At 40.7% G+C, this 13002-nt stretch overlaps 1 protein-coding gene across 3 annotated transcripts in view; it reads left to right on the top strand.

Annotated features, from left to right (window-relative positions):
- The window catches only part of agtpbp1 (ATP/GTP binding carboxypeptidase 1), a 28485-nt gene extending 15924 nt beyond the window's left edge, over positions 1–12561 (top strand). For all 3 annotated transcript variants that reach the window (XM_031856156.1, XM_031856155.1, XM_031856157.1), the window contains 9 exons: positions 51–138; positions 1163–1307; positions 1825–1975; positions 2782–2962; positions 3182–3311; positions 3993–4124; positions 4931–5107; positions 6348–6499; positions 10427–12561. In XM_031856156.1, coding sequence (XP_031712016.1) covers positions 51–138; positions 1163–1307; positions 1825–1975; positions 2782–2962; positions 3182–3311; positions 3993–4124; positions 4931–5107; positions 6348–6499; positions 10427–10607 — 1337 coding nt within the window. In that variant the 3' untranslated portion in view covers positions 10608–12561. The remainder of the gene's footprint in view (positions 1–50; positions 139–1162; positions 1308–1824; positions 1976–2781; positions 2963–3181; positions 3312–3992; positions 4125–4930; positions 5108–6347; positions 6500–10426) is intronic.
- Positions 12562–13002: the final 441 nt, after the last annotated feature.

Genomic DNA, 13002 nt, shown 5'->3' with positions numbered 1-13002 from the left:
GTGTGTGTGTGTGTGTGTGTGTGTGTGTGTGTGTGTGTGTGTGTGTGCAGGAATGCAGGTGCTGATGTACTCTGTGCAGGAGGCGATCAGTGGCAGGCCTCGCTGGGTCAGAACAGGAACGGACATCTGTTACTACAAGTAGGTGCACTCAGAGGGGGAGAGGGAAATGACAAAAACTATCTTTTTATTAAGTGTTACAGTAACATGGGGCAAGTGCAAAGTTTTTATGCAGCATACCAATTTTTCCATACTGCAGACAACGTGCTGGTGTTTATTGATCACCTTGTATATTTATGTATTTTAAATACAGTAGCTATAAAGCTCTCTCGACTACTTTATTGCTTGCTACACTGTCGAAGTTATTATGAGCTGGTATTAATGTATTTAGTACTGCAACATTTTTGAAAAGCATTCTTTAGAAGGAAAAGGGAGACGCACCCTTTTGTCACAAATTGCACCACATATTTATTTTTGAGATGCAACTTTACAATCAATTAATGCAATTCAATACAACTGTCCTGCCATAAAGTATTTTTATGATTTCCCACAATGTTTAGGGCGTTAGGGTTTATTTTGTCATTGTCAGAGTCCTCCCTATTAGCGAACATCAGGGAGGAAACACATCTCAATATAATGTAGTCCAGAACTACATCACCATAAACTATTACCTCAGTAATATACACATCATTTTATTTTACACATCTCTGAATTTTTCAGAATTAGGTTTATTGCCAAGTAGTTTTTCACGTATATGGAAATTGCCTTAATTGTTTTTGGTGCATAACAATAAACATAGCAAGAGACAATACAGATAAAAAGCAAGTACTGCAAAAGTCAAGAAACATGAAAATATAGAATAAAAGAAATTACAATAAAAATATGAAAAGAGATACTAAAATATGCGCAACATATCTGTTTTTAAATGAAAGTTGTACAATTTGTGCATTTCCCCCGGGACTGCGAAAGTTCACAGTATGAAGTATAAAGATAATGTGCAATTTACAGAGATAGTAGTCCAACATTATAAACTAGGCAGAGTGTATGGAACAGCTGTTGTATTGAATTGCAGTAGATTATACAGGTGTACCTAATAAAGAAGCCATTGAGTGTGTTGTGAGTGCTGTATCGTGCAACATTTAGTCATGACTCATCTTCTCCTTAGGAATCACTTTGCCAGGAGTTCCATTGCAGCGGGTGGTCAGAAAGGAAAGTCCTATTATACAATGACATTCAGCACAAGCTTCAGCCATAAGGACGATGTCTGCTACTTTGCCTATCATTACCCGTACACCTACTCCACTCTTAAGGTAGTATTACAATACCACTGTTTGCTGTAATCCAGAGAGCACTAGCATTTAGTAGTGTACATATCTCTGAGCACTAACAACCCTCACCCCGTCTTGTCCATATTGTCTAGTTGTAAGAGTTTTGCTCCCTGCTAAACCTCCCAGACCCCCAGTGGGACCCCAGATGCAGCCTCATGATGGAGTCAACTGTTTTGTTTTCTTTGTATCATTTATTTGCCGTTCAAATCTGAGCTCAGATAGCTACTGTGCTCTCAAAATACCGTACACTCATTATGCCAATAGTTATGTTGTATAGTTACATTTAGTCGGCCTTTTATATAGAGTGACTCAGCAGAATTGCTTATAAAACAAGCAACAATAGAGAAGCCCAATCTGAATCGCATAATCACACAATAAACAGCCAGTGCAACAATACAACAGTAAAATGTGTGAAGAACGGGGGGGGGCTCAAATGGAAGTTGTATTTAATGTTAGTGAGCGAAATGTAAAAAATGTAATCCTGTCATTGTATCCTCAGATGCACCTGTCCAAACTGGTGGCTTTGAGGACCCCCAAGATCTACCTGAGACAGGACGTCCTCTGTGAAACTCTGGGGGGAAACAGCTGCCCCCTTCTCACCATCACTGCCATGCCAGAATCCAACTCTAATGACCACATCTGTCAGTTTAGTAAGTAAATCACCGTAGGTCTATTTTTTTTTTTTTTTTATTTGCTCACCATCACTCCCATTCCTGAGCAGAACAATTTCTGTGTCCTGTAAAAAACTGGAAAAACCTTTGTAGCCTCAGCAGCCTTTATTGTTTGTTCCCAGAACTCACATTTTCTGAGACTGAGTTCATTTTCCTGGTGAAATAAAATCCTCGATGTTAAAAAAATAAATGGCAAAGAAATCAATGAGTTGATCTGGAAAAATGTTCAATATGCAACAAAATCAAGTTCACATTGGTAAACTGACGTGGGTGTCCAAAATGTATCTTTTCCAGATGTCCTGAAGAGATTGTTAATGAGCCATAATATCTAAACATTTAATGACTGTTGTGTTGCCGATTAACAAACCTTTCTGACAAATCTAATCTAGTCATTTTGGTGATAGAAGTTCATTCTCATCCTTTCAGAAAATCTGTGTGACAAAATAATTTAAGCTTAAAGGTCCAACTTCCTCATGCTCGGCTCCAGCTCTCCAAAATGTCCTCTAAGAAATTCAATAGTAAGTGACAGAAATGTTCCTTTCTAATGCTTAACTAATGAAAAACCAATCCTTGCAAGAACATTTTACTGCATCACTACTGTGTATTACATTAGAACAGCCCTGGGGCATCAGGGCATGCCAGTGTTCCCAAGTAGGTTTTCTGTCCAATGTAGTTCACTGATGCTTCTCCTCACCTGTGAAAACTTTAAATTGAAGAATCTGTTTCTTTGTTTCCTCATTCTTCTATTTGTTTGTGCTGTACTCTCCCTCTTTCTCCCTCTTCAGGGAATCGTCCATTGATCTTCCTGTCGGCCAGAGTGCATCCTGGAGAGACCAACGCCAGCTGGGTAATGAAGGGCACGCTGGAGTTCCTGATGGGCACCAGCCACCTGGCAGCCAGCCTGAGAGATGCCTACATCTTCAAGATAGTCCCCATGCTCAACCCAGATGGAGTTGTAAATGGAAAGTGAGTAAAATGAGTCTAGAAATGAACACGCATTCACAGCTTTCAAATATACACACTGAAGATGCATACACCTGCCGAGCCTGGGCCTGCACGTTGGTCACAGCTTTATTTACCGTTAACACACACACACGATCTTGTCTTGAAGGATTCTCCAGCTGTTGCTCTGTCCTCCTTCACTCTGTGTCCTCCCCCTCTTCTGCCATCTCCTTTCTGCTGTAGTCATCGTTGTTCTCTGAGCGGAGAGGATTTGAATCGCCAGTGGCAGAACCCCAATGCAGAGCTCCACCCCACCATCTACCACACTAAGAGCCTGCTGCAGTACCTTGCACACATACAAAGGGCACCACTGGTATGACCTCTTCAGGGGTATTTTGCACTTTGCCGCATCATCTTTCATTTGCGATGCATAAAGAGCCTCTTCTAACGTCTTATTAATGTTGGTGCCATTCCTCCTGTTGAGATGCACGCTCTGCATGTCCACTAAATTTCACATCAATAAATAACCACATTGGTTTTGAGACATTAATGCAGTTACCATACACAGCAGCCTCAATAGCCCTCTTTAATACACTGTGCGTCAGCAGGTTGGATATAATGGGATATTGCTTTTATCGGAGATTTGTTTACTGTACAAAGGGTGATGACTTAACAACACAGAGCAAGATGAGGCCGCTGTTTGTCCTCTGGAAATAGATCTGAGAAAATGTCTTTTGAGAAATATGAGCAGTACCACTGACATTTACAGCTACTATAACACAGTATCACTGTGCATTTACAGCTACTATAACACAGTATCACTGTGCATTTACAGCTACTATAACACAGTATCACCGTGCATTTGACGATGATACAGTGAATTAATGTTATCTGTCTCTGATGATTTGTAGTTTTGTGTTAATCCTTTTTTTACACAGCTATTTAAACAAGAGGAGATCATCTTAATCCTTTTCTCCCTCTATTTCCTGTGTGTGTGTGTGTGTGTGTGTGTGTGTGTGTGTGTGTGTGTGTGTACATCCACATTTATGCACAGGTATTCTGCGACTACCACGGTCATTCCAGGAAGAAGAATGTGTTCATGTACGGCTGCAGCGTGAAAGAGACAGTCTGGCAATCCAATATCAGTGCTACGTCCAGTGACTTACAAGAGGACCTTGGATACAGAGTGAGCACACACCACACACACGCAAATGAGCTGTGCCTCATCCTTACAGTACCACTATCTCACTCTTCCCCTCTGTTTTCAGATTACTGTTCTCACATCGCTGCATGATAATTGCATTGAACTCAGTACAAAGAGATCACCTGTATTGAGTTTTACAGAAAAGAGATGGTATCAGAGCAGCTTATATTTACATATCAGCACATGTGTGTTCGTTATAGTGTATGCACTGAAATACAATCCTGTGTCCCTCACTAAAGAACAGATTGTCGCACCATATTACATTACTTTGCTTCCTGTTTATCTCTCCCTCTGTGTCATTGCAATGGATTTCCTTTTTCTCTTCAATTGAAATCCCTAATCTATTAGTCTACTGTCTATTTAGTCATTAACATGTGTTTCGACACCAGCTGTTATCTGACAAACATACTCCGATTGCTTTTACTTTGGTCATTTTAATAATTCACCTTGAATTTCACTGTGCAGCGGGGAAGCTGGTCAGGCCAACATCTCTTTTGCATTATGGAATGCAAAAAATGTTTTTAATTCAGCAGAATGCGAATAAAGATGCCAGTTCAAGACAGAGTTTTCGAGCGGACGAGTCACTTGGGGCTACAAACCCACAGCAAACATTGTGGGTAGCAGCAGTCAATACTTCTGCTTTCCCAAGCAACTGCTCGGTAGATAAGCCAGTCTATCTTGGACACAGTTATTCTACTACAAAATGTACTTCACCATCTGCCCCCCCCGATGTACTCACGGACCCATACCGACACGAAAACACTCAAACAGTTTCATGTGTTTTTCAGGCGCTTCCTAAGATCCTGTCCCAGATCGCCCCGGCCTTCAGCATGACCAGCTGTAGTTTTGTTGTGGAGCGCTCCAAAGAGTCAACGGCCCGTGTTGTTGTATGGAGAGAGATAGGAGTGCAGCGCAGCTACACCATGGAGAGCACGCTGTGTGGCTGTGACCAGGGAAAATATAAGGTAAGCGTGAATTTTATTTAGTTTCAATGAAGTGTTTATGTTTTATGTAGTTTAATACAATAACTCTGCAGTGAAATACTCTCTTTTGTGAATTTATTAAAGAGACAGTGGAGAGAAAAGACAGGAAATGAGAGACATGGGGACACGCAACGAAGGTCCCTGGTTAGACTCAAACCGGGGACATTGCCGTTCATGGTCGGCTTAACCCTTTGGATACCAGGGCAGCCTGGACATTTGTTTGCATATCTTTGCATATATGCAAATGAATGGGCCACAGGAGGCAAATTGGCCAGAGCTATTTTCCTTTCTGACAAAACTTCAACAAAAACAGTTAAACAGTATGCACAGAATGAATTGCCTAGCTAATGTGTCTGGTTTTATTGCATTGTAGATGTGTTTTGTTGTGTCCACCGTCTGTAAGTGAAAGGGAGGTGCTTCGATAAATCTAATGCAACGTCCAGCAGGTGGAGCTGCAATCCTTTTTTTTCCACTTTTTCTTTGCTTCGCCTCTCTGTTTTATCCTCCTTTTGACCCCTTTACCTTCCTTTCTTCTCTCTCACTGTCTTTCCACCCCAGCTGATTTCCTTCCTACTGAATTCTGCCAATGTCTAGGGATGCCATTTTGGCACTGATTAGCACACCCACCGGTGTATCTGCAAGTGTTTGTCCAGATGTGCAGGAACTAATGTCTACTGTATTGTAGCTGCATATCTCTGTGGCCACGCCAAGTTTTGATGTCCGTAGCTCTGCTCTTGGGAAATAGGAACATGAAAGTTTTTTGGTTGAGTCGGGGGTTAGCTCTGTGTGTGTGTCTCCCCGAGTGAGTATTCATTTACTGGTATGATTGTACAGCACTGGGAAGACTTTGTTAGGGTTGCCGGTGTGAGTGCATATGCTTTTGAATGTGTGCTTCCTGCAAATGGAATATATTATCATGTTTCTACATGAAAAGTTTCCTCAGCAACTGCTTTCCAGCATTGAGAATTGGGACGTTTGAAGATGGACAACAGCTTCATCCCCCGGCTCCAGAGCAGCTAAAAAAAACTACAGCAGCCATTTTAAAATAGATTTCTGTTGGATTCTTGGAATTTTTTTTTTTATTTAGCTATATGTTGGAAGTGTGCACATACTGTGTGTGTGTTCAAGTTTTTTGGAATGTGGCATCTTTGTTTGTGTGTGACACATTTTAGTATCTATCTGTTGGTATACATGGTCTCTGATGTGCACATGTTCTCTTCAGGGTCTTCAGATCGGCACCAGAGAGCTGGAGGAGATGGGAGCTCAGTTCTGTGTGGCCCTGCTGAGGCTGAAAAGGCTGACGGGGATCCGCAATCACCAACACCTGCTGGATTTAGAGAGCGACATCATTGGGACACAGACGAAAGTGGTCAGGTTAGTAGTAATGTATCATGCTGCAAAGTCACGCACAGACCATGCAGGTGCACACAGATGCTGTGAGGCGGTTTAGAGTGTTGCTTTAAAGGTTAGAAACTCACACACACAACACACAGTCAAGGAATATAGTCTGTGATCCAATAGGAACAAGAAGGCAGGTTCACACTACAGATGACAGGCTTTTTCAACTGTTTTTTCCCAGCATTGTAACCTTCCCAAGATACAAACTTTGAAATAAATGTGCTACCTAGAGCCATATAGGGTTCTATGGCTTGTCTCCATAGGAAAACCCTTTTTGGTTCCTGGTAGAACCTTTTATATAGGTTCCACCTGGAACTCGTTCAGAGGGTTGTACCTAGAACCCAACATAAAGGGTTGTACCTAGAACCCAACATAAAGGGTTGCACCTAGAACCCAACATAAAGGGTTGTACCTAGAGCTCACTGTGAAAGGTTCCATCCAGAACCCCATATGAGAGGTTGTACAAAGAACCCTTCTTTGGTGTAATGGACCACACAGGACCCTCTTTGGAGGTTCTATCCAGGTTCTACTGGGAATTTTTATTTAATTACAAAAAGGTTTTGTAAAAAACTCTTTCTTCAAAAAAGCGTTCCTCAGAAGCTAAAGGTTCTGGGTAGAACCCTAGCCCTTCAGGAAGAACCCTTTTGGAACCCTTATTTCTAAGAGTGTATCTCGGATGAGAAGTATTTTCTGCTGCCAAAAATTCTACCTGGAAAGCAGTAAAGTGTTTACAGACCGTTTTCCATTTATCTGCACAAATCCCCCTCTTTAGTGCCAGACACGTTTCCCCGTTGGCACTGATACTCAACGGTGTGACTGTCACCCCGGATCACCTCTGAAGCACTACTCAAGAAACGGATGAAGCCATGCATTTATGGAGGGCTGCTGTGAGCATCATTGAAATTCTATCAATGATCATGTGTGAGGAATTAATGACAACTCCAGAGTGAGAGAAATAATGATATTGCTGACAATTATTCTAACCGATTCTCCTCTAAGAGGGAGAGTATAACAGCCATTTTTATTTTAATTAAACCCTTCACACCTACACAGTGAGGTTGGCTGGGGCCACAGTGAACACGATGGTACAGTGTGGATGTAAATGCACATGGATCATGCAGATGGGTAGCCTACACGGCCTTCTTGCACAGTCGCTTGTAGCTGGAATATATAAGTAGGAAAGAAAAATATATATTTAAGTGAGCAGTATCAGAGCAGTGCCAGTGCGTCCAGTACAGTGTATTATATCGGTACAGTGTATTATATCAGTACAGTGTATTATATCAGTACAGTGTATTATATCTTCACATTGTTCATTACTCTTGTCACAACGTGTTTGCTTTCTGGAAGAGTTCATCTTGATTATTGTCTTTGAGTTCTGGCCTCTGTTTCTCTCTTCTCTATGTTGGCAATTACAAAGTATAGACTTCTCAAATAAAAAGTATTTTTTTATGTTATATCAAATATTTGTATTTATTTATATTTTGTAATTTTGTATTTATTCATATTCAGTAATTTATACATTTCTAATCTAATTAATGAATCAATTATTTGATGAAATAGTAGATGGGTGATTAAATACTGAAATGAATTGTTACCTGCAGTTCTACTTCAAATATGTTTCTTCTTACTATTAAAACCTCATCAATATCAATAACGACGTCAAACATTGCGCTTGATAAAACGAAGAAAAATATTTTGTTGACAAACTGATGTTAAGTATGTTTCTTTTAAAGCTTTTTTAAAGAGGGCCTTGGACGACCCAAAACACAAGAGTTAAAGATAAATGAGGAAAATTACATTTGAACTCTAAAATAATAATAATAAAAAATGTCAGTTGCACTAAAGTTTCTTGAGTCTTCATCCACATTTTAGGAAAGGTCTTCAAACAATCGTGAGCCAGTGGTATCCGTGTACATCCTAACAAATGACCACATAGCTTCACTGTATGTCAATCAACTCTATTGAAATGTGAGGTCCACACGGATCAAACTGTACTTCAGTTCACCACCGCAAATACATTATTAAACTTGGCCAAACCCAAGCTGTGACCACCAAGGTTATCTTAATTTCTTATTTCTTTTTTTTTAATGTCAGCAATCGCTCCTCCACAGATTTGTTAAAGCAGTTGATTTGAAAGAATGGCTTTCAACTCAAAACCACTTAATGCTCACGTCTCTCCATCTCTCTGTGTCTCCCAGCCTCCCTCTCTCCTGCTCTACTCTAATATTGATATATTCATTCATCATTTATGTGTCTGATCATTAAGGGACTCCAAAAGTGTTTTTGTGCGCTTGTGTGTTTGCGTGAGTGTCCTTTGGGATTGGTTGCTCTCATCCCGGGTTTATGGTTTTTATGCGTGGGGCTTGGTATGGTACCACTTACCATTTAATAGGTCATCATAACAATGATATCGTGGCCATTGGGAAGCGTCTGCAAATAAGTGGGTGTCTCAGAATGAGTAAATGGGTGGATACGGGCATGGGTGTGTTTTTGTGTGAGTGTAAGGAAGACAGGAAGAGATGTACTCATTTAAGTGTTTGGAGATGTGGAGATTTATCCATGTGAATGAAGGTAATTAGGGATTTTAACGCACATATACTGTTCTGTATATCGAGATGGACTGTCTATAGAGATGGCTGCAATTGACTGATACAGAACATGTAACCCAAAGAAAGGAGAGATTGGGTTTGGTATTTCTATAATGGCTTGTAATGGTTGACTCACAACCTTCATTATCTGTTTGGACAACATTCTGTCCATCCACATCATTTTACACACACGCACACACATGCATACATACACATTTACTGTACATATACTGATGCACAATTGCTCAGTCTCTCTCTCTGCTGCACTCACACACTGGTGAGCTTGGTGGGAGATCATTGTCTGAGCCCCTCGGATCGACTGTCTCCCTGGGATCACATTTCAGACCATTAACACCATTAAAAACCCACTAAAGCCACTAAAACCTCAAAGAACCAGCAACCATTTAACCATTAAGACCCACTGGGAAAATAACAGCCTCCCCAGTCAGAGCACACTGAGATTTTAAGAAACATTTTAATATGTAAAATATTGTTGTAGATTCAGTGTCTGTTGTTTGGAACGTTTTTTGACAATATTTTTATTTATCAATATATTCGTTTAGTTATAGAGCTGAAACAGTTGCTTGATTAGGCGGCATACAGAAAATTCATCGAATAATCATTCAAGTCATTTAACAACATTCTCTGGTTCCAGCTTATCTAAGTTGAGGATTGGCCGCTTCATCACAAACTCCCAGGAGCCCAATGTGATTGGCTTTTGTCACATTTTCTAAACCAATCATTTATTAATTAATTTTAAATCATCAATTTTCAGATGATTGTCGAAATGCTATGAGATCTTCGGGCAGAATTTAGAATATAATGGCACACTCTAAGATTACAGGCGTCAATTTTTTTTCTACCTAAGCAAAGATCACATTTATCCAAATAAACTGGCATGTTGATAATCTTACGTTTTGTATGTGTTTGATTTGTGCTTTTAAGAAATGAGCTTCTCAACAGTACATTTTCAAGGGCCATGAAACCCATTTCAGACGAGTGTTTACTCTGTGAAATCAGAGAGCTCTTAGTCTCCGGTGCCTCTGAGCTCAGCTCAGAGTGAAGAACAGTGACATGGCAGTCGTATACCACACTACTATATGGTGTATGTGAGGGAAGATATGTATTTGTTTTCAAGACGTGCTATGCAAATGTTTATCATTTGTTGTATATTTTCTCAGAAATAGTGCATGCAGAAAAACATTTTGTAATTTAAAATATCCATCGGCATCAATGAGATGGATCCTGACAAGGTGAAGGTGAGGAATATGACCGTGACGAAGTTAATGACACTTTTTATTTTGTCCTGCAGCAGCAGCCCCACCACCTACGTGATGGAGGAGGATGAGCCGTCCTTTCTGGAGGCGATAGACTACAGCGCAGAGAGCAACGATGAGGACGCCGAGCCTGAAAACGAGCACGCCATCGAAGTCCAAGAGAACCCCATCCACCTCGATCAACTGTCCGACTGCGAGACGAATCGCAGGGACTGATGCTGAGGTGATAATCTCGTAGATCCCTGGCAATTTGAGTTCTAAGGTGAAATATTCACAACACACTTCTCACTTTGTGAATAAATAGCTTAGATTCACACCTCCATATAGACACTTTACGCTGCTACGTAGGCTACATTGAGGTGCTCCTTGCCCAGATGGATTGATTTTGTTGGCCCACTGGACCCAACTGTGTTGCTCAATGAATGTTCTCACCTTTCACCGTCATACTATAACCTTCATGGACTGTAACCCCTGACCTCAGACACCATATAGCCTCTGAGATTCACTTATAGCTAGCCAGAGCAGCAAACAGCAGGCACCGCCGATCCTTAACTGGAACCCTTGTCCACTTGCTAATAGAGCCAGTGGCTTCTTACAGGTACTGTTTTTGAGTCTCCTCTCACACATCACTCTGTGTTTGGTTAAAAACTCCTGGTGATGGGAGGAACCTGGATCTCCCTCACTGACCAGCTTAAAGATCCAATCACCCTGCCATACTTAGTTCCTTTCTTTAGTCTCACCCGGGACTTCCTTGTGTCCTTCCTTGCTTGCCTCCTTCCTTCCATATTTTTCTGACAAGGCAGTGGTGTCTAAACGGGATGCAGGGGTGACCAAGCAGCTCTATCGTAGCTGCAGGTCGACGTCCATCATCCCGAGTGTCTCGTGAAGAGAAACCTACTTCGATGTAACTACACTTGAGCTGTGACCACACGTCCTCCCTTCACCCCTCCCTCTTGGGCCACAATGCTTGTGGTGGGATTATCTATGTGCTGTTTGCCTTGCTTCATCCAGAACTGAAACTATTTATATTACTCAAATGTAGAATGTTCACGTCTTTATCAAGACAAACCTCGTGCTATAAAAGAAATGCAGATAGAAACCACAAACTAACTAACAGGCCTGGTTTGAAATTCTAGGCTCACGTATAGCATTACAAACATGAAGATGGAATGTAAAACATCCACATGCACAGTGTTTTCATTGTTTTTAATATTAGACAGTATTAAACTGAAAAAAAACGTAATGAACAAGGCGCATGAGCTTCAGAGAGCAAAAAAAACCCTTTTGCACTTTGGATAGACACTACACACACACGCGCGCGCAACACAAAGAGAAACAAAGCGAATCACTTTACAACATGTCACAGTTTGCAAACCTCAGCCTCAGTCACCTCTTTACTTTGAAGTGCTCAGAGTCCAGTCCAAAGCTAGTGGTAACATTGCTGTGATGTTTTTAAAATTATACTGGAATTTAGTTTCCTTTTTATCCGTTCCTGAGATCTATGTGTACATTTTGTGGAGACCCATGCATTAACACAGATGGTGCTTTGTATTGAGACATTGTTTGATTTTTTTTCTGTATTTGTCCACGGAGATGAGGTACTTTTCTGTTGCATTTGTACAGCGAGCGCATGGCTATTTTTCTGTTACTTTAGTTCTGTAATTTATTAAGTATTGTTTTCTGGGATGCAAACCTGTTTGTATATGAGGCTTTTTAAGTGTATGAGTGCAAGTGTGTGTGCAGGAGTTAAAGTTATTCCATTATTCAGCCCAGCTAATGCTCTTACAGTGTGTTTCTTCTTTCACTTTGACTTTCCCCTCGTACTCTCCTTCAAACATGTTCTCTCTCCTCCCCTCTGACCTCCCTCGTTCCCTCGTTTTCTGTCCTTCGCTTGGCTCTACTTACTTTCAGATTTCACTCAACAACTTACAAACCCAGGGAGGTAACTGTTCCTGGCTCGCGGGTGCGTCTATGGGATGTAAATAATGTGAATGAATGTCCCTATGAGGATTGTGTATGCTGTTATATTTATGTTTGTCTTTGCAGTTTACGTCAGGCTTCTTTTGTTTTATGTTTGTTTTGAGGGAAACGAGCAGTGATGGCGATTCATTTAAAGTTGATCGTAACACAGAAAATGAAGATATGGGAAATAAAATGTGAATGTCGTAAACTGTCTGCTGTATTTTATTATTCTTAAATGTCACACATTTGTGCCCATGTCGATCTTTCTCTCAAACTTGGTAAAAATAACTGTAAATGGATTCTGACCAGGTTATGGGAAGAAAGAGCTGTAACTAAAACTTTATCAGGGAAAAAAAATGTTCTTACAATCTGGGTTATATTTTAATAGTTTTGCTTTCACCTTTTAGTTTCACCCTCTGACGTTGGTTTGGATTATTTGGTGAAACTGGACTTTATTAAACGGCCTCTCATGTTTTCAATACCTCGTCCACTCCCTTGTAAGGCTGCGGAGCATTGCAGCCGTTTCTCTGCCGTTACCTGGTGAGAAACGTGTTCACATATCTGGGATAAATGAGGATTTACTAATACGTTTAGTTTAGGTGTACAGGGAGTACGGTTATGTTTAGATTCAGTATTAAGTATTGTGATG

Source organism: Anarrhichthys ocellatus, unplaced genomic scaffold (assembly GCF_004355925.1).
Source record: "Anarrhichthys ocellatus isolate YVR2014 unplaced genomic scaffold, GSC_Weel_1.0 scaffold17, whole genome shotgun sequence".
NCBI lineage: Eukaryota > Metazoa > Chordata > Actinopteri > Perciformes > Anarhichadidae > Anarrhichthys > Anarrhichthys ocellatus.
Note: the sequence above shows the minus strand (reverse complement) of the source record. Positions and strands in the feature narration are given on the sequence as shown.